Here is a 27,363-nt window from a genome sequence, read left to right as displayed (position 1 = left end):
GCCTGAGGTTATTAGAGAGACAAACAGACAGACAACAAGCATGGTTGGAGACAAAATGAGAAACAGATGAGGAGTGGAGGAAATCTGTAGGTGAGGAACCAGTGATTACAGGCCACATGGGAAATGGACAAGACTGGATAAGAAAGGAGAGTTGGCATGGTGAGGTCAATTCCATATCCTCCAGTCAAAAATGGAAAAGGGCTCAGTGACCACAGGGCGGATCTTCTGCAGCGTGTGAAAGAAGAAGCCAGAATCATGAAGGAAGTTGCTGGTCACAAGGAAGTGGCGATGGAGAGGTATTGCCCAACTCTGTCCTCCACATGAGAAGCCTCGGTGGATGACGGTCATTTTAACCCAATTCTCTCCTGACTCCTGAGCACCCCAGTGTCCCTCACAGGTCCTCTCCTGCCTGATGGCTCTGCTGGTCTCACTTCCTGGAGGGAATCAGGCCATGGCTTGGATCCTGCTTCTGCTGCTGTCAGCTGCATGTCTGCAAGCTGGTGAGTTTGGGGACCTTGTTAGCAGGGACTCTGCCCTAACCACAGGAGGGGCCAGTGGGGCTGGGAAGAGCGGGCTGTCATGTGGACAGGTGTCTGCTAGAGGATCCAGTCAGTGCTCTGTGCCCCAAGAGAGAGCTCATCCTCAGAGTTGGTTCAGCCCAACCTGTCCTCATCTGTCCTGTACTGTATGGGACAGTGGGACACAGGGCAGGACTGTCCTATGGATGATGGCTCAGGAAGCTCTCGGTTGTCCTTTCCGTCCCCTGCAGAGACATCAGATTCTCCCCATCCTTCCCAGGTGACTCAGCAGAATCCGACAGAAAAGGACCCTATGGGGTCAACCAACCTGCACTCCTCTCTGGTGTCCAGGGCGGTTCCATCGAGATCTCCTTCTCCTTCTACTATCCCTGGGAGTTGGCAGAGGATCCACAGATGAGGATTCTCTGGAAATGGAAGAACTTCCATGGTGAATATATCTACAACTCCACCCCACTTTTCATACATGAACATTTCAAGAACCGGCTCATCTTGAACTGGACACAGCCTCAGACATCTGGAGTCCTCAGAATCCTCAACTTGACAGAGAAGGACCAGAGCAAATACTTCTGCCGAGTTCATATGAACACAAAAGAAGGCATGACAATGTTTCAGTCGATTGGTGGAACCCAACTCAACATCACTCCTGGTGAGCACATCCCAGGTAAGACTTTGGTTGCCCTGACTTCTTGATACCACAGACGGCATTAGAGATCTTATGTGTCTGTTTCTTCCCTCAGATTCCTCTCATGTGTTCTGTCCCCTCCCCAGAGCTCTGGCAACTCCACCTTTCCTCTTCCCCACAACCATCCACAAACCTTAGCTGCTCTCTCTGAGCTGCCCCTCATTGGCCTCAGATCCACCCCACCCCCAGCCTCAGCTCTTCCCAGATGGCCCAGTCTCCTGCTCCTTTCTCCAAACTGACTACTGCCCTGCCCACCCCACCCTCGTTGACACAAATCCACGTGGATCTGACCTCTCCAGGATGGAGCGGCCTTCACCTGGTCCCGTGTCAGGGTCTCCGTTAGATCTAGACTTTACACCATATCTCGAGCCTTCCACAGTAGGTGCCTTATGGTCATGTGAACCCCTCCTCCTCTGGGTCCCCCCACTTCACCAGTCTCTAGACACATCCCTCACCTCTTCCTGCCCCAGTTTCTTTTTTCCCTCCCTCATTTCCCTCTTCCCCTCCTTCCTCCCCATCCCCTATCTTTCCCACACAGACCCTCACGTTCGCACCATGATCAGGTTCTCTGGTCACTTCTCCTCCTCCATGGCAGCTGTAACTGCAGCTTCCACACAGAGTGCACAGAGACCCAGCCTAGTCACTGTGTGGACATTACCCCGGCCACTCGTCACCACTGCTGGGCACTCTCGTGGTCATTTTACAGAGAGACACAGAGATCAGCAGAATTCCCCCCCTGCCCAAGGTCCTGCTGGTGAGGAACAGGCCTCGAAATGGACCTTTAACTCCAAACATCTGTCAACCAGTAGACACGTGGCCTCTGTGGAGTTCACGCTCTTGCTTGCCTCTCTTCTGTCTTGATTTTGTGGCGTGTGTACATATGGTGTAAACATGCATGAGTGTGTGTGTGTGGGGGGTTCACGTGGTGGGAGGATGTTTCATTATTGTGCTTCAGAAGGCACAGAGATGGATGGTCATTGGGAGTCCTCCACTAATAAGACTCACCTTATTCCCTTGAGGCAGGGTCTCTCACTGAACCTGGAGCTCACTGTTTAGGGCTAGGCTGATGGGCTGTGAAGCCCCATTGATCTTCTTGTCTCCCATGGTGTTGTGGTTAAAGGTGCTCATGCGGTCTGTCTTACAAATAAGGTGTATGACATCTGAGGAAGGAACACCCAAGGTTAACCTCTGACACACACACACACACACACAGACACACATATTCATGCACCATTGTGTGTGAAATATTTGATTAAAAATACATTTTTAGAAAATAAAATATAAAATTAATAGTCAAATAATAATCATCATTAATTTCATTGCCAATTCTCAGCAGTGCCAGTGATAAGTGGGTTTGTCCCTTCCAGGTTAGACCCACCCGCCTCCCCCTGGCAAACCACTTCTCATCTTAACCCTGTGCTGGTTCAGGATAAACTCCACAGCCAGAGCTGACAGGCACCTTACACCTGCATTTCCTGTGTCTCCTACATGTTTTCCTAAATGACTCCTGTTCTTCCAGCCTCCTCCCTCTTCCTCCGTTCCTAATGTCTCCAGCCTTTGCCATAATCTATTAGGTGCTTGTAGAACAATCAATTTAAGGCAGCCATGCCTTTGTCTGCTTCAGGCAGACACACCATGTTTTATTCTCTTGTCCCAAGGGCCACGTACACACTAGACAAGGACTCTGTCACCTCCACTATGAGTTTCTCCATCAGAATTTTTCATCACTAATTTTAAAAATTAATTCATTAACTGAATATTCCTGCCCATTGTTTTTAAAATATTAAAATTAACAATAAAAAGACATTTTTCTTTTTTTCCATTTCTTTAAGACAGAGTCTCATGTGTCCATGCAGGTCTCAAATTGCTATATAACTAAAAATGGCCTTGAACTCTTTCCCAAGGGCTGGGACCAAAAGTTTTTTCACCATCCTGTGTCCCCTGCTTGAGATGGACTCAGGGCTTCATGCACCCTAGGCAAGCACTCCACCACTGAGCTGCATCCACAGACCCCAAAAGAAACGTTTTATCCGAGCAAAATACCCTCATTTGGGCAGAGATATCACACCCGGAGAAATATGTGCAACAAGTACTGAAAAGAACCCTGTGGTTGGCTTATTAATTCTCTTTCCATAATTTAATTTTTGTAGCCAAATTCAATAGTACTCTCCTTTGCATGTTTTCTTTATGTCTAAGCAAAGACACCCCTAGTGATAGCACTCTCTCTCTCTCTCTCTCTCTCTCTCTCTCTCTCTCTCTCTCTCTCTCTCTGTTTCCTTTGATGGGTCTTTCTCTGGGCTGAACTCACAAAGTGGGCTAGGACAGTTAGCAGTGAGCCACAGGGATCTGCCTATTTTCCCCTTGAATTGCTGGGATTACAAGTGCATGGCAACACAGAGGGATGCTGGGAAGAGGAAGGGTTGAGTCAGGAGTCCTCAGGCAGATGCAGAGGACACAAAATGAGACTGCCCTACTGAGAAAAGATACCAAGTTAAACATGGATAAGAATTATGGGTTAATTTAAGTATAAGAACCAGTTAGTAATAAGCCTGAGCTACCAGCAGAATATTATATATATAATTATATTAATATATATGTGGGGCATTTACCCACCAACCCCACAGTTCCCCAGAGTTTTCTTGAGTGCGAGCAGCAGGAAATATTAGATAGAAGGATTTATTGTAGAGAATCTTGCGGAGAGAAACAGATAGAAAATAAAGGATAGCCTTGAGAGGGCCTAGAACCTTTTCCAACGGGCCCCGACTGTCTCTGCCCCAGGGTTTTTATAGACACACCAAGGGGTGGAGCAAAAGACCTCCTCCCCCAGCACAGCCAAGTGCAGACCATCTCAGACACCTGCACTCAGGCCCGTGATCCTAATCATCCTCTATTCGGACCTGTTGGGTAAAGCCACGAGGAAGTCGAAAATGGGCTCCCACAGGTCCCCCTTTCTTAATATATAAAAAATAACTAATAATGGCTTACAGCAATCTCCATAGCTGTTACACCTCCCAGTATGGGAGTAGAGGATGATAAAGATGGCATTTCTCTTTTCAATTAGGTCCAAGGTGACTACAGCAGTCTTAGCTGCCTCAAGCCCTTTCTAAACCAAAAACTCTTAAGGTAACTACAAACTTAAAGAATCCCTTATCTTCATCATTACCATTAACAGGTTAACATAAATATTGCTATACATAGTCACAATTCTCTCAATCTTACAACACAAAGTAAACTCTTAACAGAACCATTTGAATTAGCATATATGGTGCTACATATATTTAACAGTTTTCTCCGTCTTATCATTTGAATTTTATTGCTAACATAGGAAAAACTTCGATGTATTCACATCCAACTTAAATATTTCCTTAACTCCACAAAACCAGGGTGCATTAATATCAATAGGTTAAACATTTCTGCAAACATAATTCAACCTCATAACTCCTCCTTTTCTTTATAATTTTTTAAACAAAAACTCAAACTTACACAATTCCTATAAACCCATATTGAAAATGCAGTATTCTCAATTAACCATTAACACTTTGAAAACTTAGCAAAACATCCAAAAGCAGCTTCTTAATAAAACTTTTTACACTCTAAAAGTAGTCTCTTAGTAAACTCCATTTGCATTTCTTACTAACAAAACATGACATTAATCCACTCAAAGAAAATATTTTTTAAATTAAGTAGACTAAGGAATATTGACTCCCCCTTTTCTAATTTTTTAAGCAAAATCTCAAGCCTAGTTATAAAACCCAAACTTCTCTGTTTAAACAGTTCCATTTGTAACACAAAACCAGTTCCATAAGTAATTCTATTTTTACATAAACAGTTCCATAAAATAATTCATGAACCACCAGTTAATAAAGCATGTATGCATACACAAAATTGCATCTTTAGTCTAGGTAGAAACAAATTTCTTCATTTAAACAGTTCCATTTTTTAACCCAATTCCAGCAAACAGTTCCTAGGTCATTACTATAAACAAACTCAAAATTGTCCCATTGCAATGAAATCTCTATTGTTCATTTCTTAAGTCCCAAAATTCAAATGATAAATTCTGCTACTAGCCTTCCAAATATGAAGAAATCCATAACCAAAATCTTTTTGTGGTTTTATCTCATTTTAAGTTCAAAAAGTTCAAACAAGAAATAAATTCTGGTATCAGGCTTTCACTTCCAAATATGAAGAGACGTTTTACAACCAAAACTTTTTGCAGTTAACTATTTTAGTTCAAACAAGCGTCTCTGCAACTTTTGTTCTCACAGACAGAGACCTTTTTAGGTACAGTAGTATTCTAAACCACACCGTTTTTGATGTTAGCTCAGGTTTTTCTGTGTTGTGTTGATTTTCCACAGATCTCAGCTGTGGATGCCTTGTTGCGCTGGTTGTGGCGTCCGCCATTCTTAGCTTCTTAGTGACTTCTGGAGCTTTTGAGACCATTCAAACTGCCTGCTTTGCAGTCTACTGGGACACTAACCTTCTGTGTCTCAGGTTCTTTCACCATATACATTAAGAGTAGACTCACACTTAACATTTACACTTTACAAACTCACATATGACATTTTTTGCCTTGCAAAGCTAAATGCTAAGTCTAAATGACTCACATTCAACATTTACATTTTACAAACTCACATATAACGTATTAACATCTACTTATTTATACTCCTTAAGGAAACTATAAAACTACTTTAGCAAATATATTTCTTATTACTTCTTATATACTTCTTATTTTATTTCTTATTTAAACTTACATTTACAACTAGTATCTTTACTTCTTAAAAGCTTATTACTACATGTCTTAAGACTACCTTAGATACTTAGATACTTCTTGCAAGCTTATATTCTTAAAGGAACTCTATAGATCTATTTTACAAACTTATATAGGGCTACCATTAGCATATATTTAACTTAGCAAACACCAAAAGATTTCTTAACACAGATCTAACAAGACAGAATTTCTACAAACTCACACTCGTAACCTTCCCAGGATGACGCCACACTCCAAAGTTGCCAGTTCTCTCAGCCGTTCCGGAACCGGCAGAGATGCACTGTCAGCGGTAGACGGTTTTTAACTAGAGGCTGTCCCTTCACCCAAATTCATAATAGCTCCCCTAAGTACTTTTGGTTTGTTCTGCTGGAAAAACTTCACTTCAAGCTGAGGGTGAAATTACCATATTTAGCTGCTGTAAATCTCTTTGCCAAATACTGCGCAGCTATTAGGTGATATAAAGTATTTTTCTAATGGAGCTAGTAAAGCCCAAAGCTGCACAGCTCCGAACTCTATTTCCTCACTGTTTGCATTAACCAGTGACAAAACCTCAGAAACACTAATCGAGCCACTTTCATTCTGGTTCCTTTATAGGAACATCCTTGGAGCTGACCTTCCTTAGTTCCACGCCCCTTACCAAACGCTCGGGTAACCACAGAGCTTCATTCTCCTCTTGTGAAAAAACACAAACATGTCCTCGACCCCATATTAAAAAAGGATCGGGACCCTTCCATAATCCTGAGCAGGGATCTTTCCATTTCACTTGAGCAAAAGTCGCTTGGGTGCCACTGTGCCAAAATCCATCTGCGGCAGACTGTTCATAGACATCCATATTAAAAAAGTTCAGAACAAAAAGCATGATTTAATGCATTTTGTGGCGATTGAGGGCAAATTTCTTCCGTTTCCATTTTTATTTTTTGAAGTTGTATTTTAAGACTGCCATGAGCCCTTTCTACAATACCTTGTCCCTGAGGATTATAAGGAATACCTGTTTTATGTATGATTTCCCATTGGGTACAAAATTGTTGAAATGCCTTACTACTATATCCAGAACCATTATCAGTTTTAATAATTTTTGGTAAACCCATATACGAAAAACACTTCAAGCAGTGCATAATTACATGTTTTGTAGCTTCCCCAGGTTGTGCACTAGCCATTAAAAATCCCGAATAAGTGTCAGTGGTCACATATATATATCTTAATTTGCCAAATTCTGCAATATGCGTCAGTCCCTTATTGCAAGCTAGTTTATGGACTCCATTTCCCATAGTTCTTTTTGGGTCTGAGAGTCAAATTCTAAGTTCTTTTTTACCAGACTTGCTTACAAATTCTTGCCTGGGAGGTTTGAACAAAGTTTTTTGCTTTTGCAATGGAAGATTTGAAGAAGCATTTTACATTTTCAACTATGGGACATTGGGAGATTCCCATTCTCTGCTCAGCTGGCTTTAACAGGTGTCTCTCCTTCATTTGACACTGGCCCTGCATCAGAACCACACCTGCCTCGTTAGCGCGCATTGAGGCTGGCATTTCTGATAGCAAATTTCCTTGGGGCTTGTGTTTGTTTTAGCCAGTCAGTGAAAAACATTTACAACAGCTTTTTCATAGCTCTTTCAGAGATTTTCTCCCACTGATCTATCTCATTTTGCTTGTTCCCCCCTTCCCCCCCCCCCCCCAGATGCAGAGCTTCAGGTATCTGTCTGCAGCTCTGTACCTCTGCTAGCTGCTTTTGGAAGTAGGGGCTTTTTTCTCCCCCCCCCCCAATCTGCCTCAAATTCTAGCAGCTTTTTCTGGTCATGCATTTTCTGGGGAGGATTATGTCCCTTCTCTGTTTCTTCAGAGTCTTTCTTCCTGACAGTATCCAGTTTGGTCTCAGTTTGTCCCCTCTACCCCAGAAAGTTTCTGACACTACAGTGGTGGCTTTCCGTGCTACTGAAGGTAGGGGCTTTTTGTCCGTTTCTGTTTTCGGGGTCTGTGTGGTTTGTGTACAGACTGAAAATCTAACAAGGGAGGTTTAACAACTCCCATTAGGACAGGTGTTTTGCCTCATCAGGCCTTCACCTGGCCCAGTCCCCCAGTGGGTTGCATTTGCTTGCTGGGTGCTCACAGACAGAGCTTATGCCAGAGGCAATCACCCCTTAGGATTACACTCCCTCATCTCACCAGGAGTCAGTTGAAACAACTTTTCTCAAAGAGATGCTTTCTCTGACAGAAAAGAAAGCTTTACTCCTGGATAGTTTTGTTCTGCCCTGGCTGGGCTCTTTCCCCAGACAGCGTTCTGACTCAGCAGCACAACTGCTTCAGACACAGTTCAGCTTTACTGTTTTCCCAGAAAGGTCCTTACTCTGATAGGAAAGCTTTTTCTCAGATTTCTTTTTTTTTTTTCTCTTTTTTTTTTTTAATTTATTTTAATTTATTTTGCAATACAATTCAGTTCTACATATCGGTCACGGATTCCCTTGTTCTCCCCCCTCCCGTCCCCCTCACCTTCCCCCCAACCCCCCCCCCCCCCATTCCCATCTCCTCCAGGGCAAAGCCTTCCCCACAGACTGAGGTCAACCTGGTAGACTCAGTCCAGGTAGGTCTAGTCCCCTCCTCCCAGGCCGAGCCAAACAATCCTGCATAGGCCCCAGGTTTCAAACAGCCAACTCATGCAATGAGCACAAGATCTGGACTATGAACCAATGGCTGAGGGGTCCACACTGGATCAGGCCCTCCGAATGGGTGAGACAGTTGATTGGCTTGATCTGTTTGGGAGGCATCCAGGCAGTGGGACCAGATTTCTTATTGCAGCTGTGGACCTATCAACCCGGGACTTGTAGGAAAGCAGGCAACTGTGCTGTTCCCACCGGCTTTAGCTTTGGTTGTTCATTAACAATCTTCCCCTGGGTCCTGCACCTTCTTGCCTCAGCTGTGCGCTCCACGAAGTTTACCACTGCAGGAACCCTAGTATCCCCAAAATGCACTCCAACTCAGAGACGCTGGCCTTTGCTTCTTAGTTTTTGGTTAGAAGTGAGGATACAGTGCTAACAGTTTGCATTGCTTCAGGGGATCGTTTTGTTGGGACGATTAGGAGCACCTTTTCATTCTGAAATGCTCACTCAGAAACAAAACCCTTGACGCCTCAGCTTGGCTTTTTGCTTTTCTCAGGTAAAGTTTGCTGCCCTTTTGGGCTCTCTGTAGCTCTTTACCCACACTTGCCCAAGTGTTTCCCTCAGGGGACTCTGACCCACTGTCTTTTACTAGCTTGAAGAGACAGAGCTTAGAAGAGGTTTTTTAGGAACTTGTCCCTGCCTCCTGCATTGCAGGGAGGATTTTTAAAGCTTGAAAGAGAACTTGGAGAGGTTTTGCTGTCTTAAGAGGTTTGTTCTTTTCCCTTAGAGCTAATCACAGGTAGTCCCCATACTAAAATCTTCAGGTGATTCTAATTTTTGTCCTTCTGAGAAAGTTAAAGGCTTTCGTTTTTAACTAAAGAGAGCTTTTAGTTTGAGAAATATTAAAGCTTTTTAGAGAGATTCTCTCCCCAGGCCCCAAATTTTCGAAGAAAAGCTTTTTAGTTTGAGAAAGATTTTCTTCCAAGAGAAAGACCAACTTTACCCAAAACTTCCCAACTTTAAACTTTTTGGCTTTTTACACCCCCATTTTTGCCTCAGGGAGAAAACTTTCGCCTGCCGCTTGGACTTAGCATTTCAGCTGTCCCCAGGTCAAAAGCTTCCATAGGAAACGTTTTCTTCCCCATAAGCTCAAAGAACTTTTTTGCTACCTGAAAAGCCCAAAGAAAGATTTTTCCCCCAGTTTGCGTTCATGGCCCCCAGTTAGAAAATTGAGTTTTTTTGTCTAGTTGCCTTATTTTTTCCTACACAATCTTACACTTCTAAGTTTTTCCTACACTATATTACTACCCTATGCCTTATACTTATTTTTCACAAATAGAAATTGAGAAAGGGATAGAAGATAGAAAATTTTGACAGAAGAGAATTTTGCGCTGCAGGATCAGATATCCTTTCAGTCTGCTTTCCTTTTCTCTCGAGGATAAAACCCCTGCCTCTCAATAATATATATGTAATGTATATATTTTCCGTAACACCGGCATGCCTTTCCACTGGCAGGGCTGACTCACTTTCGCTAAAAACACTATAATAAAACTATTATTTTCCTTTATCTTTAGTCCCTATTACTTTATCTTTAGTCCCTGTTCATTTGTCTTTAGTCCCCCCTTTTTTAGTCCCCCCTTTTTTTAATCTCTTTTTTTAGTCCCTGTTCATGACACCATTCTGTGGGGCGTTTACCCACCAACCCCACAGTTCCCCAGAGTTTTCTTGAGTGTGAGTAGCAGGAAATATTAGAAGGATTTATTGCGGAGGGAGAGAAACAGATAGAAAATAAAGGATAGCCTCGAGAGGGCCTGAGACCTTTTCCAACGGGTCCCGACTGTCTCTGCCCCAGGGTTTTTTTAGAGACACCAAGGGGTGGAGCAAAAGACCTCCTCCCCCAGCACAGCCAAGTGCAGACCATCTCAGACACCTGCACTCAGGCCCGTGGCCCTAATCATCCTCTATGCGGACCTGCTGGGTAAAGCCACGAGGAACCCGAGAACGGGCTCCCACATATATAATATAATACAATATAATATAATATATATTAATTATATAAGTCTCTGAGTGGTAATTTGAGAAGCAGCTGCCAGGTATTTAGGAGTTGCTGAAGGGACAGAAACTTCCACTTACACCAAAGCCCCACACTGCTCTTCCACAGGAAGTGCCCGACCCCTGTGAGAGCAGCATGGCTGCAGGGTCCAGTCACTGCTATTGGGGAAATGGAGTTGGCACTGCAGGAGACTGATTGCACCAACCTGGACAGAAATCATCCCACAGCAGGTACCTATGAGGATTCAACAGAGGACTTGAAACTAGAACAGAGCCCATGACTTCAGATTCAGGGAACAGCAGGTGTCCTAGTTCGAGTTTCTATTGCTGTGAAAAACTCCATGACCAAAGAACTTAGGGAGGAAAAGGTTTATTTGGCTTACACTTCCCAATCACCTTCAATGCTGACTTTCTTTGTCTCCTCCCAGCCCCCAAGACCACCTCTCCAAGCCCCACCACTGCATCTTCTGCACTCACCAGAACTGCTCTCACAGCCACAGAAGGGAAGAAGAGCGGGAAGAATCAGCCCCTAAGTCTGGGAACCACAGTTGGGTTGGCAGTGGCTGCTGCTGTACTCCTGGCTGGCGTTTTGGGATTGATAGTGTTCCTCGGGTGGAGGAGAAGGAAAGGCAAGTGGTCCAAGACTGCACCCCCATCACACTTCATGAGTGTTTCCACAGAACAGTCCACACCAGAGTCCATGAAGGGGATTGATGACAGAGCAGATTCCAGGGTCAGGGGATGGCTGAGTCAGGAAAGAGCTTGAGTCCTGGACATTGTCCTCTAACACACCACACCATGGTGTGTGCACACTCACATACACAGTGAATAAAATAATCTAATACAATTAAAAAAATGAAAACACTGACAGTCAACGGTGATGCACACCTCAGTAAGAACACTTGGGAGGTGGAGGCAGGAGGATCTTGAGTTCAAGACTAGCCTGGATTATATGAGAATTTATCTCAACCCTCCTCCTTCCACAAAATAGCCAGAAAAGGGCTGGGAGTGGTGTAGAGGACACTCTCTGGCCTTCCAGGAAAGGGAAAACATCTCAGGAACTCTAGAGCAGTGTGGTGCTGGTAAAGGAGGCAGGAGATGACCAGAGGGAACCTGGTAAATAAAGTACCCAAGTCTCTGATACCAGAGGAAAAATGCAGTGCCCACCACAGCACCCTGCTATGGTGACATCAGTGTGTGTGAAAGGTCTCAGATGGGGATTCAAGAGGCTCACTGAGACAGATAACCGGGGAGGAAGGAGTTTACTAAAGATTATCGATGCCATGGACAGACAGAATGGTAAATAGCAGCATGGCAGGGCGCCCTAAGGAGATTTCAGGCTCTACCAACATGGCAGGGACTCCAAAGAGGAAAGAGGGGTTCTTTTTATATCCTTTTGAGGTGGATAGGGGTGGTTTCTCTGCACAAGCTGAACCAGAAAGGAGGCAGGAAAGGGAACAGGATGTGTGGTCACTAATACCATCATTGACCAAAATCACTCCCAGGTGAGAAACCCTGGACCTGGATGGAAGCAGGTCAGCTGGAGAGAACAGTGTATGGGCAGTGTCTCTGTGAGAGGTGAAGGGCGGTGCTGTGGCCTGAGCAGCAGCTGGTTCTGACATTACAGTCTTAGGGTGCAGAGAACACAATAGAGGGGGACCAGGCTGTGTCACTTTGCAACAGTGGACCTGCACATGGGGATGAATGGCCAGAACCAGGAAAATGTCGAGGCAAAAGCTTTCAGACTTTGTGATTAGCCTAGTGTGGTAGTGCGGTTACTTTTCCACTGTGGTGATAAAACTTCATAATCAAAAGTAACTTGTGGAAGGAAAAATTGGATTTGGCTTGCGGTCCAGAAGGAAGGTTAATAGTGGAGGGGCAGCTGAAGCAGAACACTGAGAAGTCACATCTTCAACACATGCAGAAAACCAGGGAGAAAGCTGGAAGTGAGGGAGAGCAATACGTTCTCAAAACTCACCTCCAGTGACACATAACTCTTCCAGAAGGCTGCACCTCCTAAATGGTCCATAACCTCCCAAATACGACAAAGATTTCAAATAAGTGAGCCTGTTATGAAGATTTTTCATTCAAATCTAACCCTAACCTAACCTAAACAATTAAAAAATGAAAACAATTCAATTGTTTGGGTTAGTTAGGAGTGGGCTAACCAGCTGAGTTGGGGATCTATTTGACGTGCCTGTGTGGATCTCACAGAGCTGAACAAAAACAAACAAACAAACAAAGTATATTTATAAGTCAAAAGAAAAAAAGAGAGAGATGGTTCAGGAGTTAAGAGCACTGGCTGCTCTGGCAGAGGACCCGAGTTCTGCTCCCAGCACCGACATCAGGCAGTTTACAACCGCCTGTAACTCTGGCTGCAGGCATATTGATCGAAGCCCTCTCCTGAATCCCACAGGCATCTGCTCTCTTGTGCCCCAAAACAAGTGCACATAATTTAAAAATTCTTAAAACAAAACAACAACAACAAAAACTTTTAAAGCTACAGTAGCTAAATAAATAATAGATTTTTTTTTCTTTAAAAATCTACAATTGCCCTCAGAGGGTAAAAGGAGTCAGTGTCAAAGCCTGGAGGACATATGATGGAGGAAACAGACTCCTATAAGTTGCCCTCTACCTCCATAAAAACTGTGGCACACCCCGACCATATAATAAATAAGTGACAATTTAAAAGCTACAGTAATTAAAAAGAGACTAGTATGCACCAAGACAAATAGATCAGTAGAGTGATATAGTATCCAGAAAGAGGCGGTCTCTAAAGGCACACAAAGGAAGTCTGGTGAATGCAGAGTAGATGATCAGGGGTGGAGTGCGGGGAACACAGGTGGGTGAAGGAAGCAGAGGAGACAGGGGTGGACATGGACCTAGCAGAGATCTGGGGAGGTTGCTGTGTAGGTCACAGCCCAGCAGAGGGAGCTCAGGCTCCTCCCTGACTGCCTGGGGCAGGTTCTCTGCTCCCCTGTCCTCTGAAGGTGGTCTGAACACACAGGACAGCTGAGAGGGATGATGGAGGATCAGCACTGATGTCACACTGACACTGTTTCTTCCCCACAGGACAGAGGACTAAAGCCGAAACCCCAGCCAGGTGAGCACCATCCGGGTCCTCTGCGAGAGCAGCCAGTGCTCTTAACCACTGAGCCATCTCTCCAGCCCCTTCAAATAACATAAAAAAAGGAGAACCACACTCAGGACTCTTCACATCTCCCTAACCACTGACTCATCCTGTCTGCTCCCTCCTTGTCCTCTATGACCTCAGGCTCCTCAGGGCACCAGATTCTCACTGACAAGGAGTGCAGAGGGTCTCAGGAGTCTCCTTCCCAGAACAACACCCCCTTTAGGCCTCAGACTTCCTCCCTCTCTCCTTCCATTTCCTGGGCTTCCCTCTCTGTCTCTGGTTCCTCTCAACCTTGAACATCTGCCTGCATTCAACAGCTCTCCCATCTTTTCCTTTCTTCTCTCTGTCTTTCTCTATGGTCAGTGAGCCCCGCTGCCCCAGAATCCTTTGTTCCAGATCTTCCACAACTCTGCCCTTTTCTCTCCACCTCCCAACCTCTCCACCCTTCTCTCCTGCCTCTTCTTTTCCTACTGTACATGGCATGCTCTGAACCTTCCTCCTCCAACCCTTTTGTTCTGAGAACAGGTCACATTTAACCCAGGCTGGCCTGGAACTTACTCTGTAGACAAGGATGACCTTGAACTTCTGATCCTTTTGCCTCCACCTCCCAACTGTTGAAAGGACAGGCATAGTACCACACCAGGTATATGACATGCTGGGATGGAACCCAGGGCCTTGTGCAGATAACTCAAGCATCCACTAGCCACACTGCATCCTAGCTTCCCCCATCTCTCCTCTCCCTGGGGCTTCTCTGACGAGATGCCCTTCTTCCAGTCCTACTGACACACTTCAGGTTGATTGGGGGTTTGTTTTGTTTCATTCAGACAGGGTCTCCCACTAGTCTGGAACTCACCAGTTAGACCGGGTTGGTTGGTCTGAACACCAGGAGTCCCCTGTCTCCACCTCCTGAGCACTGAGATTACAAGCATGCACCACCATGCCCAGTTCTGTGTATATTTTAACATGTTCCTGTGTGAGTACATGTGCAGGTGCACATCCACATGTGCCCAGGAGGTTAGGAACCAGAGATCAATGGTGTGTCTTCCTAAATGCTCTCCAATCTATTTTGTGTTCCTGCATGAATGGTTTGATTTTTTGTTTGTTTGTTTTGTGTGTGTGTGTGTGTGTGTGTGTGTGTGTGTGTGTGTGTGTGTGTGTCTGCACCTGTGCATGTGTGTGGAGGCCAGAGGTCTATGTGGTGACTCCCCTCAGTTTCTCCCACCTATATTTAATATTTATTTTGAGGCAGGGTCTCTCACTAACCTGAGTTCATCAGTTGGGCCAGGCTGCCCAGACAATGAGCTTCAGGGATTCTCCTCTCTCCATCCCACTCTCCAGGCACATCGGGTCCAGCTTTTTTCACATGAATCCTTAGGGATCTAAATCTGTGTCTTCGTGTTTGTGAAGTGGGCACTTTGCCAGCTGAACCATCTCTCCAGCCCTCCACTTTATCTTTTGAGACAGGATCTTTCACCGAATCTAGAGCTCATCTGTTAGTCCAGGCTGGCCAGTGAACTCCAGGGATTTATCTGCCTGTCTCTGCTTCTCCAGCATCCAGTGTTCTGTGGGTCCTGGGTCTGCAATCAGGACTTCGTGTTTATGTGACACTTACTTTCCTAACTGAGCCATCTCTGCAGCCCAGCACCTGGTGTCTTAACCCTTTCCTGTCCAGATTCTAATATGTTGTCCATTTGTTCCTATTCAGGGAAATCATTGAAAACACTGAGAATGCTGAATCTGAAGGTAAATTCTGCCAGCTTCCTGTTTCCCCACCAGGCTCTGCCTTCTTCTCCTAAGACTCCACATTTATATAAGCACCCTCATATTTTAGCTTTTCCCTCCATCACCCTGTCCCTTCACATAACCAAAGTCCTCAGCTCACTGTTGGAACTCCCAGCCATCTATCTCCCTTCCTGTCACAGCTTGACCTCAGCATTCCATGTTCTTTTTTCTCTAGGGCAATATATGGACCCCAAAGAGAACCCCAAGGTAAGCCAGTCAGACACAGGCCTGATGGAAGTTAAAGGGATGTTGAAGAAGGAGGCAGAAGGGTGGAGGCTGCAGGTGTGGAGAGGACACTCAGGCTGCAGCTGCTGCAGGTGTGGGCAGAACACTCAGGCTGCAGCTGCTGCAGGTGTGGGCAGGACACTCAGGCTGCAGCTGCTGCAGGTGTGGGCAGGACACTCAGGCTGCAGCTGCTGCAGGTGTGGGCAGGACACTCAGGCTGCAGCTGCTGCTTTATGGTGGCCACAGCTGCACTGCTGCCATCTAACCTCTTGTCCCCACAGGATAACAACATCGTGTACGCCTCCATTGCCCTCTCAAGCTCAGCCTCTCAGGGAACACCACCCTGCCAGCCCGTCCATGGGAACCACCAGGAAGAGACTGTGTACTCCATCGTAAAGGCCAAATGAGTGGGTCTGGGTGACGATCTCAGAGTCACCTGTGTTTCTAGTAGGAGGACTCCCAGCTTCCACTGATACCCACAGCCAGAGACAACAACTCATGGGTCTCTGATACCCATGGCCAGAGACAGAAATCCACAGGTCAGGGTGTTTGAGCTCAGAGAAAATGGGAAATTCCCAGTTCCCTTTTTGACTTCCTAGACCTTTCTCACAAAAATAAAACAATCCACAGAATTGGCTAAGTGAATCTAATTTAGGGTCACTCACGTGACCCTTAACTTCTGGCCCTCTAAGATCCCCTCCTCTATCATTTTTTTCTAGCTGCCCAAGGCAGGGGATGCCCCAAATGCTGACAGCCAGTCTACACGATGTACACCTACATCTGGGAGGGTAATAACCAGCACACTCTGTGACTGGTTCCCATGGACCACCACACTGGACATCAGCAACAACCCTAGATAGATGTGTGAGACAGGAAACTAAACACCAGATGGTCACAATGCTTTCCTAAGGCCATGTGGCTCCCAGGAAGTTGGGGAGCCAGGACACACAGACATGCTTTTTTGAAGGTTCCCCCAGGCCTGGGTCCTGCTGCTGTCCCCAGCCTCCTATACTTTCCAGAGAAAGCAGGGTGCCATAATGACATGAAAGGAAGCCCAGTATAATCAGTGGCCCCATAGACCTGCTTTATTACCCAGGATGCACAGCTCTGACCTGAAGCCTGGAGCAGGTCACCAACCCCGACATTCAACATCTGCTCAGGATCACTGAGAGGCTGTGAATTGTAGAAGGACCAGAGCACACTACTCCTCAAAGAGGCCCGCCAGGAACTCCTCTGAGCCATCCCCCTGCTGCGACTCCCCTCTCTCCTCTGCCTCTCCAATGTCTCCCATGAGTTGCTCCGAGTCCAGGTCACTGGGACCATCATCTTCAGGGGGGAACTTGCTGCCTCCTGTGTCAGGGGCTCCTGAGGTCCAGGACCTTCCTTTCCCCATAGACAAGTCCCGTGTGGAGCTGGTGGAGCAGGGCACTTTGATACAACTTAAATTTCCTTCTCCTCGGGTAAGTTGGTCACTGAGGCCTTGCTTTTGGGAGCCTTAAATTTTTTTAGTGCCTAAAGAGAACAAAGGACATTTTGAGAGTCCCTTTAAGTCAACCTATCCTGATGTTTTACAAGCCAGATTTCTGGATTCTTATGTTTAAAGCATCTGAAAGGATAGAATGAGGAACATGGACTTTCATGTCACACTTGGACTCCAGCCTTGTGTTAGCTGTGTGTTCAACACGGGTCTTGAACAAATCTGAACACTTCTGAGCCTTACCTAGTACATTTTTATCTGAAATGTCAAGGGCCTGGAAGAATGGATCAGCAGTTGGGACAGCTTGCTGCTCTTTTAAAAGACTGGAACCCACACCTGGCACCATTAACAGGTCCAAGAACCTGTGTGTAGACAAATCCTAGGCCCTAAGGAAAATCCACTCCCATCCTCTACTTAACGGACATAGAATTAAAGTGACTCTAACAACTTCACTGCTGTCCCCACAGATCTGTGCGTCTCTCAACCTTGTCAGAGATGCTTCTCCTTGCAGCAGGTGACAATTAACAGAGTCACTCAACTGGTCAACGTCCTGAGAATGAGAGACTGTGGCACCTCAGTCCTCATAGGGACATACCACACCCCTCTTCCCAAGGCTCAAGGATCGTTAAGAAAAGAGGGGGGTCAGGACAAAAGGCGGTATAAGAGCCAGAGGTGGTGGAAACAGTATTTTCTGAACACACCAGGGCAGTTGCACAAATGAACTCACAGTGATTGTGACAGCAGGTATAAGATCTACACAAGCTTAAACAGATAAAATTCAGTGTGGAAAGGGCATGAAATCTCACTACAGGCTGAGAAGCTACTGGCATTGTTTACAAAAGGTAAAATTCTATTTTGTGTGGTCAGCTGTTTGCCTGGATACATATGAATCAAATATAAGTTCCCAGTTTTTCCTAGGGGCTCAGCCCTCCAGTAGGTAAGAGCAGCATCTGAGAGCTGGAGAGCAGCAGCCTGAGAGGCAGCAGAAGTCTGACTGGGATTCAAACCCTGAGGCTGAATATGCAGGGTGGCAGCAGCCTGCACTCACAGGGAAAGCTAGAGAGAAAGTTTCTAGGGAGACAAAAGGGAGGCTTGGTGAGTGCAGAGCAGGGAAAGCAGGGAGGAGACATGGGTTCAAGGCAGGGGAAGGAAGCAGAGGGAGAAGGACATGGACAAGGGCAAAGGACCAGGAGAGCTGAACTCAGCAGCAGCCACGTTCACAGGGATCTTGTCAGCTGAGGTGGTGTCTCCTCTGAGCATCCCTGGGGTGTTCACACAAGCCGACAACCAGGATAATGGTCTGGCCAGTCATCTATGGGAGTGTCCATTCATCATCTCCTCCCTCCAGACAACTGGGCACAGGGAGGGGGCCTCAAAGCTGTTACTCCAGGGGTCATGTGACTTGCCATATCAGTTTCCAATGTTCAAAAAGGACAAACAGCAAAGGAGCCCACAGCAAAGACTTCACTGAACCAACATTCTCAACAACGTTTAGGTCAAATCCCCTTAAGGTGAAGGAACATCACTGTTGGAATGGGGAGCAGACATGGCTTCTAGCATGGCTACCAGTGTTGGGGATTGGTGTTTCCTGGCCAGAGCCAGGCGATTAAAAGAAGTACTAGAAGAAGCCAGGCAAGGTGGCATATTCCTGTAATCCCAATGATTGACTGTAGAGATAGCAAGACCATGAATTGGAGGCTCCATTAGTACCTACTGAGTTAGAGGCCAGCCTGGGCTACGTGAGACTCAGTTTCAAAACCAAACAAACAGCAAATCTCATAAAAATCCAGAGAGGTCATGGAGGCTGGTCATCCATTAGCTCACTTTGGTTGGAGACAGAGAACTTGAAGACGTCACCAGTTTTCTCTTTAGATTCACATAAACAAATTCTGTGACAATTAATATTTTCTTTTAAATAATATATATAATGTTGAAGAGGAAATTGGGAGTTTCTACATTTCTGTGACCTCAAGCTCAGTGACCTGTGAGTTTCTGTGTCTGGCCTTGGCTATCTGCAGAAGCTGGGAGACTTCATGGAGAGGAGCAAGAGACTGAGCTGGTCACCCAGCCCCACTCACTGGGCCTTTAGTACACTATAGAGTCTCTTCTTGGGGTCCCCTAGGCAGGGGTGCAGGAAGATGCTCATGCTTGGGTTGAGCAACACATGAGGGAGATGAAGATGATGATGTCATCCTAGGGGAGAAAGAAGAGGTCAGATGGGGGTGGGGCAACTGTGCTAATGTAAAGTCTCAGGTGCAGCCTGAGTGTCCTGTCTACACCACCAGCCGCCATCCTTCCACCCTTTCTAGCATCTCCTCCACTCTCCTCAGGACCCAGTCTGGACAGGTAACTCTGGGTCTGTATGTTGTCACTGGGGTAAACAAATAATGAGTGGGAGGGTAGGTGGTGTGAAAGGATGGGTGGACAGATGGACAGTTTTCATCAATGGTGATATCTGTAGGGTCGGGACCCACAGGAAGTGCACTGTGAGTAATTTGAGGGGAGTTTCTGGAATTGGAGAATTCGGAGAGAAATAGAGAGAGTGTTGAGCCTTTTGGGTATAATGTCAGAGTCTGAATGCTGGGGACACTATCAGGAACTGGGGTCTGAAGAGTCACATAGCCATGCCTAGAGAGGCCATGTTTAGTCAGGATGAGGACTGTGTAAACATGTGGTGGCAGATCAGCTGTGAGACGTGCCTTATATGATTGTGTGTGTCTGTGTGCAGCTGCATATGTGTGCAAGGAAGTGTGTGCTCCTGTTTGTGTAGGCCAGAGGACAACCTCGGGCATTACTCCTTCTCAGGACACCATGCACCTTGAACTATTTCTTTGGTTAGATGGTCCTTGTTTTTGTTAGTTTGTTTGCTTTTTGGGTGTGGGGACAAGTTCTCACTATGTACCCCTGGCTGGCCTAGAACTCAATATATAGACCAGTCTACATTCAAGCTAACAGATGCTCACTCATCTCTGCCTCTGCCTCCCAAATGCTAGAATTAAAGGCATGCACCACCATGCCCATTTTCAGGTTTTTCCATTATATTTACTTATTCATTCTACAGGGGCCAGGCAGACATGTGCTACAGCCTGATCAGCAGCCGGGTACTAACACTGCAGGCTGACACTCCCAATGGTCACACACATGTGTGCATGTGTGCACACACACCAAAACTCCAGGCTGCTCTTCTACAGATAGTGCCCCTGCCCATGAAAGTATCATGGCTGCCGGGCCCAGTCACTGCTATTATGGGAAACATGGTTGGCATTACAGGAGACTGATAACAGCATCCTGGACATAAATAATATTTCATCGCAGTGTCCCTATGAGGATTCAATTGAGTTCAGGCCATGAGAGTCTCACAATGCATATGTCTTGGGATTAAGGGGCCAGCAGGTGGCAGCAGTGAAGCTGAGGACAAACTGGAGTAGCTTTTGAGTCACTGTCTAGGGGAGGGAGACAATACCCTGGAAGCCTATGGTAGTTACAGACTAGGCAAGCCAGCAGGCCAGGGCAAGAGTGTCCCATGGGCCTTGGCTCTGCCGGGTGCTGTGAAGAGTCCCTGAAGGACAAGAAGAGGACAAAGAGCAGATGGTGGTGGGGACACCGAGCCAGGGCTGGGACTGAATGTGTTTCCTCATCACCTCCATCCTCGCTGTGTCTGAAGTGAGCAGAAACTGACCACTTCTGTGCCTGAGGTTATTAGACAGACAGACAGACAGACAATCAACATTGTGGGACACATAATGAGAAAAAGTTGAGGAGGGGAGGGCAGGAGTGGAGGAATCTGGAGGTGAGGAACCAGTGATTACAGGCCACATGGGAAATGGACAAGACTGGATAAGACAGGAGGTCAAGGTGGAAGAGAGGAGAGCCCGGCATGGTGAGGTCAATTCCATTTCTTCCTGTCAATAATGAGGGCTGGGCTCAAGGGCATGGCCATCCTCTCAGTGACCACAAGGAAGGATCTTCTGCAGTGTGGGAAAGCAGAAGCCAGAATCATGAAGGAAGTTGCTGGTCACAAGGAGGTGGAGATGGGGAGGTCCTGCCCCACTCTGTCCTCCACATGAGAAGACTTGGTGGTTGTGTGCCACTTTACCCCGATTCTCTCCTGACTCCTGCGCACCCCAGGATCTGTCCACAGGGCTCCTCTCCTGCCTGGTGGCTCTGCTGGTCTCACTTCCTGGAGGGAATCAGGCCATGACTTGGATCCTGCTTCTGCTGCTGTCAGGTGCATGTCTGCAAGCTGGTGAGTTTGGGGACCTTGTTAGCAGGGACTCTGCTCTAACCACAGGAGGGGCTGGTGGGGCTGGGAAGAGCAGGCTGTCATGTGGACAGGTGTCTGCTGGAGGAGCCAGCTGGTCATTTCAACCCCAAGAGAGAGCTCATCCTCAGAGTGGTTCAACCAACCCTTCTCTGTCTTTTCTGTCCCACCAGCCATAAGGACAGTCCTGCTCTGTGTCCCACACACACCTGTAGGTGAAGAGTCGGAAATTCTGTATTGTCCTTTCTATCCCCTGTAGAGGGGTCAGATTCTCCCCATTCTTCACAGGAAACTCTGCAGGATCCAAAAGAGTAAATAGCTTTGGAATCAACCAACCAGCCCGCCTCTCTGGTGTCCAGGGCAGCTCCATCGAGATCCCCTTCTCCTTCTCCTTCCCCTGGGGGTTGGCAGAGGATTCACAGATGAGGATTCTCTGGAGATGGAAGCACTTCCATGGGGAATTTATCTACAACTCCACCTCACTTTTCATACACGAACATTTCAAGAACCGGCTCATCCTGAACTGGACACAGACTCAGACATCTGGAGTCCTCAGAATTCTGAACTTGAAGAAAAAGGACCAGACAATGTATTTCTGCCGAGTTCATCTGAACACAAAAGAAGGCACAAAAATCTGGCAGTCCATTGATGGAACTCAACTGGCCATCACACCTGGTGAGCCACCCTGGCTCTGGCTTTGATTCCTCTGGCTTCCTTGTCCCTCAGATGTCACCTCAGGCTCCACAACTCTGAGATTTCTTTCATACTCCTTTCCCTTGGCTCTGTCCAGGCCTCTGCCAACAGGATCTTTCCCTTGCAGTTGTGACAAGTCTTTGCTGTCCCTCTGACCTTGTCTGTCATTCTCTACTCAGAGGGAACCCCACCCTACTCTAAGCTTCATCACAGGCCCTCTACCCTACTTCACCCCTTTTTGTTCCAAATCTAATACTGTGGATCTTCCCACTTCTACCCTTCCCCATCACCTCGAGGTGGAGTTACTTCTCTAGGATGTAGCTGACTCACTTGGTCCTACAGCAGGGATCCAATTAGTCCATCTATGGAGCATCTTCACACAGTCCCAACCTAAGCCAAATACAAACAGTAGGCGCCCATTGGATGTTCTTCATGCCCTACAATGCAATTGTAACCTCTGCCTGTCACCACAGTCCCTATTTCCCCTCCTAATCCCCAGGACACATCCCTCACCTCTCCACCCACTCCCTTGTCTCCTCTCAGTTTCCCAACTCTCTTCCCTCCTTCCTTGCCCTCCCCTGTCCCACACAAGCCCCCAGGATTTTCAATACAGTGTCTCCAGGTTCATGATGTGGCTCTCTGTCTCCAGACAGAGCAGCGACTCTGAGGCAGAAGTAACTGCAGGCCCATGCCCTGGGATCACCGCGACCCATCCTAGTCACTGTGTGGTTCCACACATGGCCATACCGGAGCTGAGGGAGCCTATGTGCTTGGTTATCAACCACAACCTTCCTCTGTGGCTATTAATTTGTTTATTTATATTTGGTTTTTACAACAAAGAGTCTCACTATATATTCCTGGCTGTCCCAAAATACACTATGTAGACCAGGCTGGCCTTGACCTCACAGAAATCTGCCTGCCTCTGGCTCCCAAGTGCTGAGACAGTCATGTGCGACCATGCTCAGCTGTGGCTCTTGACTATATTAAGGTCATCCTGTGAGAGGACAATCACAGCACAGTTTTTGTGCAGTCTCTATGGCTGCCATATTGACCTGATGTAATGTCAACCAGCAGCTGCCAGGGCTCAGGGAAGGGAAAGGAGCTGTTTGAAGGGTCTAGGGCAGTGGTTCCCTACCTATCCTTTAATACAGTTCCTGGTGCTGTGGAGACCCCCATCCATGTAATTATTGTGTTACTGCATCGTAACTATAATTCTGATATTCTTATCAATTTGTAATGTAAATAACTGATATGCAGGATACCTGATATGGGACCCTTGCGGGGTTAGGGACCCACAAGTTGAGAACTGCTGGTTTTTGATCCAAAAGGGTAAACTTTGTGGAAATTAACCATAGTGAAGATTGTAGAGCAAACGAGTGTACTCTGCATTGAGCTGTACACTTAGAGCTAAGATTACATATTTTCTGTTATACTTTTTGTGTAGTCAGTGTGTGTGAACATGTGGGTCTGCTAAATCGGGTGTGTGTGTTTGTGAATGCATGAGTGTGCACATTTGTTCATGTCCCTATAGAGGATAAAGGATAACTTCAAGTGGCATCCACCTTATTTTTTGAGACAATGGCTCTCACTGGCTTCCAGATTCCCAAGTAGGCTGTATGACCGGTGAGGCCTAGGGACAAGCCTGTCTCTGCCTCCTCAGCACTGGATTACAACTCTCTCAGCTCTGTTTGGTTTGGAACTAAGTACATATAGACAAGGTTGGCTTTAACTCACAGAGATCTGGCTGCCTCTGGCTCTATGGCTAAGATTAAAGGTCAAACTGGCTTAAACCAGCTCTTTATATGGACACTAGATATGAAACTCGGGTTCTAACGCAGAAAGCAAAGCACTCTATAGACGGAGTCTTATCTGCATGTTACAAACATTCATAACAAAATCAGTTGTACTTCTGTGGCTTAGTTGTCTGTGACCAGATGACAATCCGAGAACACAGCTCCAGGACAGGTGGAGAGTGAACATTTGAGTTTGCTCTCCTGGAGTCTCAGCCTTCAGTTTGTGTTCCCCTCTCTGAGAACTTCTAACAGCTGTTCCCCATCCCACATCCCACAGAGGAGACAAGGTGTGACACTCACCCCATCCCTCCCTCATCCAGGGGGATCTGCTCACTCCTCATCTCTTCCCAGCCATCAGGACCACCATGCAGAGCCCCTCCATGGTCACCTCTGCAGTCACCACAGCTGGTCTGGACAACACAGAGGGCCAGAGGAATCCTTCACTTGTGAACCTGAGAGCCACGGTTGGGGTGGTGGTGGCCACGGCTGTGCTCATAACCCCCGTCTATGTGTTGATGATCTTCCTCTGGTGGAAGCAAAGGTAAGTAGTCCTGGACAGACCCTCACCTGAGCTTCCCCTCTGAGTTTTCTCAGCTGTGGGAGATGGAGAAGGACGAGCTTGTGCAGGACAGAGTCCAGAGAACACAAGGTCAGAAAGGAAGCTGAACTCAACCAGGTCTGAATCTGCACCTCCTTCCTTAGAATCCCAGCTGGAAATTAGAGGAGCAAATGCAGATGAACACAGAGCCTGTGCTAGGGGATTCAAGAGGGCACTCATGTGTCTCAGGGGCTAACTGCTCATTTATAAAGAGCTGTGGCTTCTAAACAAGGTCTGAGGTAGACCAGCGCTCAGGGATAACATCTCACAGGAAGTGGAACCTGTGAAAAGAGAACTGTTTGACTTGGGGATATGGAATTAACACAGAAATTAAGACAATGGTGTGTAATAACCCACAGATGAAAAGAACATGTCTGGGAAGAACCTACCCTAAAAGAGGCAAAACATTGTCCTAGAAACAAAACACTGTGAGAGAAAACACAGAACAGCCAGGGTATGGCTCAGTTGGTAAAGTGCTTGCCCTAGAAATGGGAGGACATGAGTTCCATCCTCAAGATCCCCCTAAAGAGTTGACGATGTTTCAGATACTTGGAGAGGCAGAGACAGTAGGGTCTCTGTGGCTCACTGTGCTGACAGGCTTCCCCAATCAGTGAGAAGCCAATGACAGACCTGTCCCTAAAACCATAGTGGACAGCTCCTTCAGGGTACCTTCCAAGGCTGTCTGATGTCATCCACATGTGCATGCAGACTTGAAAAGGTACACATACAGGCTGGAGAGATGGCTCAGCGGTTAAGAACACTGACTGTTCTTCCAGAGGTCCTGAGTTCAATTCCCAGCACCCACATGGTGGCTCACAACCATCTGTAATGAGATCTGGCAGGTATACATGCAGACAGAATACTGTATTCATAATAAATAAATAAATCTTTTTAAAAGAAAAGGTACACATACATATACATAATGCATCAAAAATAAATTTTTAAAAATTTAGAGAAATGAATGTAAGCATATTTGCAGAATGGTTATTTTTATACAATAGGTCTTCACAATGCAAAAACACTCTAAAAATTCAATGCAATCCCTATTCAAATCTCAGTTACATTTTGTAGAGATACAACATTTTGTAGATTTGTTTTCTAAAATTCATAGGGATTCTAAGAACACAAAAATGGGGACACAATGGGGGAATACCTGTAATCCCAACAAGAGGGAAGTACAGAGAGGAGATTCAGGAGTTCAAGGTCATCTTCAGGTACATAGCAAATTAAAGGCTAACCTGGATTCATGGAAACCATGTACACACACACACACACACACACACACACACACACACACACACACACACACACACACACAAAAAAAACCAACCTACAAGTGTTGAGTGACTTCAGAGCAGATTTAATTGTATGTTAAGAAGACTAGGATAGGTACAGAGACAAGTAGAGTGCAATAGAAAGCCAAGAATACAGACTTGAACATGTATCTTCTGGTCTTCAGAAGGGCTCATCCCTCCAACAGGTAAGAGGGGCATCTGAGAGCTAGAGAGCAGCAACCTGAGAGGCAGCAGAAGTCTGACTGGGATTTGAATCCTGAGGCTGAATCTGCAGGGTGGCAGCAGCCTGCACTCACAGGGAAAGCTACAGAGCCAGTTTCCAGGGAAACAAAAGGGAGGCTTGGTGACTGCAGAGCAGGGAAAGCAGGGAGGTGACATGGGTTCAAGGCAGGGGAAGGAAGCAGAGGGAGAAGGACATGGACAAGGGCAAAGGACCAGGAGAGCTGTCCTCTGATTGGCTGTGCTGTGCAGAAGGACAGCTGAGGACAGTCCTCAGGTCCTGGTGACTCTCAGAGCTGTCCCTGAATGGCTGCTACAGAGCTGTTTGCTGCCCTGGGCTCCTAATGTTGTCTGAACACAGAGAAGAGCTGAGAGGCAGATGGAGGATCAACATGGCTGCCACACTGACACTGTTTCTTCTCCTACAGGCCAGCAGACTAAAGGTGAACCCCAGCCAGGGGAGAGCCTGTCATCCCAAGATACAGGTGAGGGGCTGTGTGGGGAAGTTTGTTATGAGAGGCATCCAAGGGAGCAGAGAGATGATTCAGTCAGAAAAGCTTTGCACATAGGCAGGAGGACCTGAGCTTGAACTTAGAAGCCAAATTATAAGCCTGTGGGGTGGTAGGAATTGTAATCTCCTTGCTGAACAAGTAAGAGCCTTTCAGCATCATGAGGCTGGCTGTCCAGATATCCAGCCAAATTGGTGATTTCAAAGTCAGTGAGAAGCTATATCATTTTTTTTTTTAAATGTAGATTCCCCAAGAGGATAAATCATGACAATAACATTTTCTAAATTTTATTTAAAAATATTTTGTTCATTTTGCATACCAGCCACAGATCCCCCTCTCATCCCTCCTCCTGCTCCCCTGACCCCACCTAATCCCCCCACCCACCCCTCATTCCCTCCTCCAAAAGAGTAAGTTCTCCCATGAGGTGACAGCAAATCCTGGTACATTCAGTTGAGACACGACCAAGCCCCTCCCCCATGTCTGAAGGGTGAGGAAGGTGTTTAACCATAGTAATGAGATCCAGAAAGTCAGCTCATGCACTGAGGATATAACCTAATCACACTGCCAGGGGCCCCTCAAATAGACCCAGCTACACAACTGTCTCCTGTATTCAGAGGGTCTAGTCTGGTCCCATGCAGGTTCCACAGCTGTCAATCTAAAGTTCATGAGTTCCTTTGAACAAAAAATTGTGTGAGCCAGCAAAATAGCTCAGTGGGAAAAGGGACCTGCTGCCTAGTCCAATAACC

At 46.5% G+C, this 27,363-nt stretch overlaps 2 protein-coding genes across 2 annotated transcripts; both read left to right on the top strand.

Annotated features, from left to right (window-relative positions):
- Positions 1-385: 385 nt before the first annotated feature.
- Positions 386-16,325, top strand: LOC128120672 (paired immunoglobulin-like type 2 receptor alpha). The gene is made up of 8 exons (XM_052754824.1): positions 386-500; positions 799-1,185; positions 4,074-4,087; positions 11,069-11,261; positions 13,705-13,735; positions 15,471-15,508; positions 15,723-15,754; positions 16,054-16,325. The coding sequence occupies exons 1-8, from the start codon at positions 413-415 to the stop codon at positions 16,177-16,179; spliced, it is 909 nt and encodes a 302-aa protein (XP_052610784.1). The 5' UTR covers positions 386-412; the 3' UTR covers positions 16,180-16,325.
- A 5,025-nt stretch (positions 16,326-21,350) lies between these two features.
- On the top strand, positions 21,351-26,549 carry LOC128120795 (paired immunoglobulin-like type 2 receptor beta-2). The gene is made up of 4 exons (XM_052755003.1): positions 21,351-21,495; positions 21,799-22,185; positions 24,348-24,537; positions 26,537-26,549. The coding sequence occupies exons 1-4, from the start codon at positions 21,447-21,449 to the stop codon at positions 26,547-26,549; spliced, it is 639 nt and encodes a 212-aa protein (XP_052610963.1). The 5' UTR covers positions 21,351-21,446.
- Positions 26,550-27,363: the final 814 nt, after the last annotated feature.

Source organism: Peromyscus californicus, unplaced genomic scaffold (assembly GCF_007827085.1).
Source record: "Peromyscus californicus insignis strain IS unplaced genomic scaffold, ASM782708v3 Scaffold_2__1_contigs__length_46816999, whole genome shotgun sequence".
Classification (NCBI taxonomy): Eukaryota; Metazoa; Chordata; class Mammalia; order Rodentia; family Cricetidae; genus Peromyscus; species Peromyscus californicus.
This window is presented reverse-complemented; position numbering and strand designations above follow the sequence as displayed.

Bases quoted from the DNA above. Each gene is read 5' to 3' on its own strand.
- LOC128120672 (XM_052754824.1), top strand. From the start codon at position 413: ATGGCTCTGCTGGTCTCACTTCCTGGAGGGAATCAGGCCATGGCTTGG. The intron at 501-798 runs GTGAGTTTGGGG...CATCCTTCCCAG, and splicing joins AGCTGCATGTCTGCAAGCTG to GTGACTCAGCAGAATCCGAC. The intron at 15,755-16,053 runs GTAAGCCAGTCA...TTGTCCCCACAG, and splicing joins ACCCCAAAGAGAACCCCAAG to GATAACAACATCGTGTACGC.
- LOC128120795 (XM_052755003.1), top strand. From the start codon at position 21,447: ATGACTTGGATCCTGCTTCTGCTGCTGTCAGGTGCATGTCTGCAAGCT. The intron at 21,496-21,798 runs GTGAGTTTGGGG...CATTCTTCACAG, and splicing joins AGGTGCATGTCTGCAAGCTG to GAAACTCTGCAGGATCCAAA. The intron at 22,186-24,347 runs GTGAGCCACCCT...ATCTCTTCCCAG, and splicing joins TCAACTGGCCATCACACCTG to CCATCAGGACCACCATGCAG.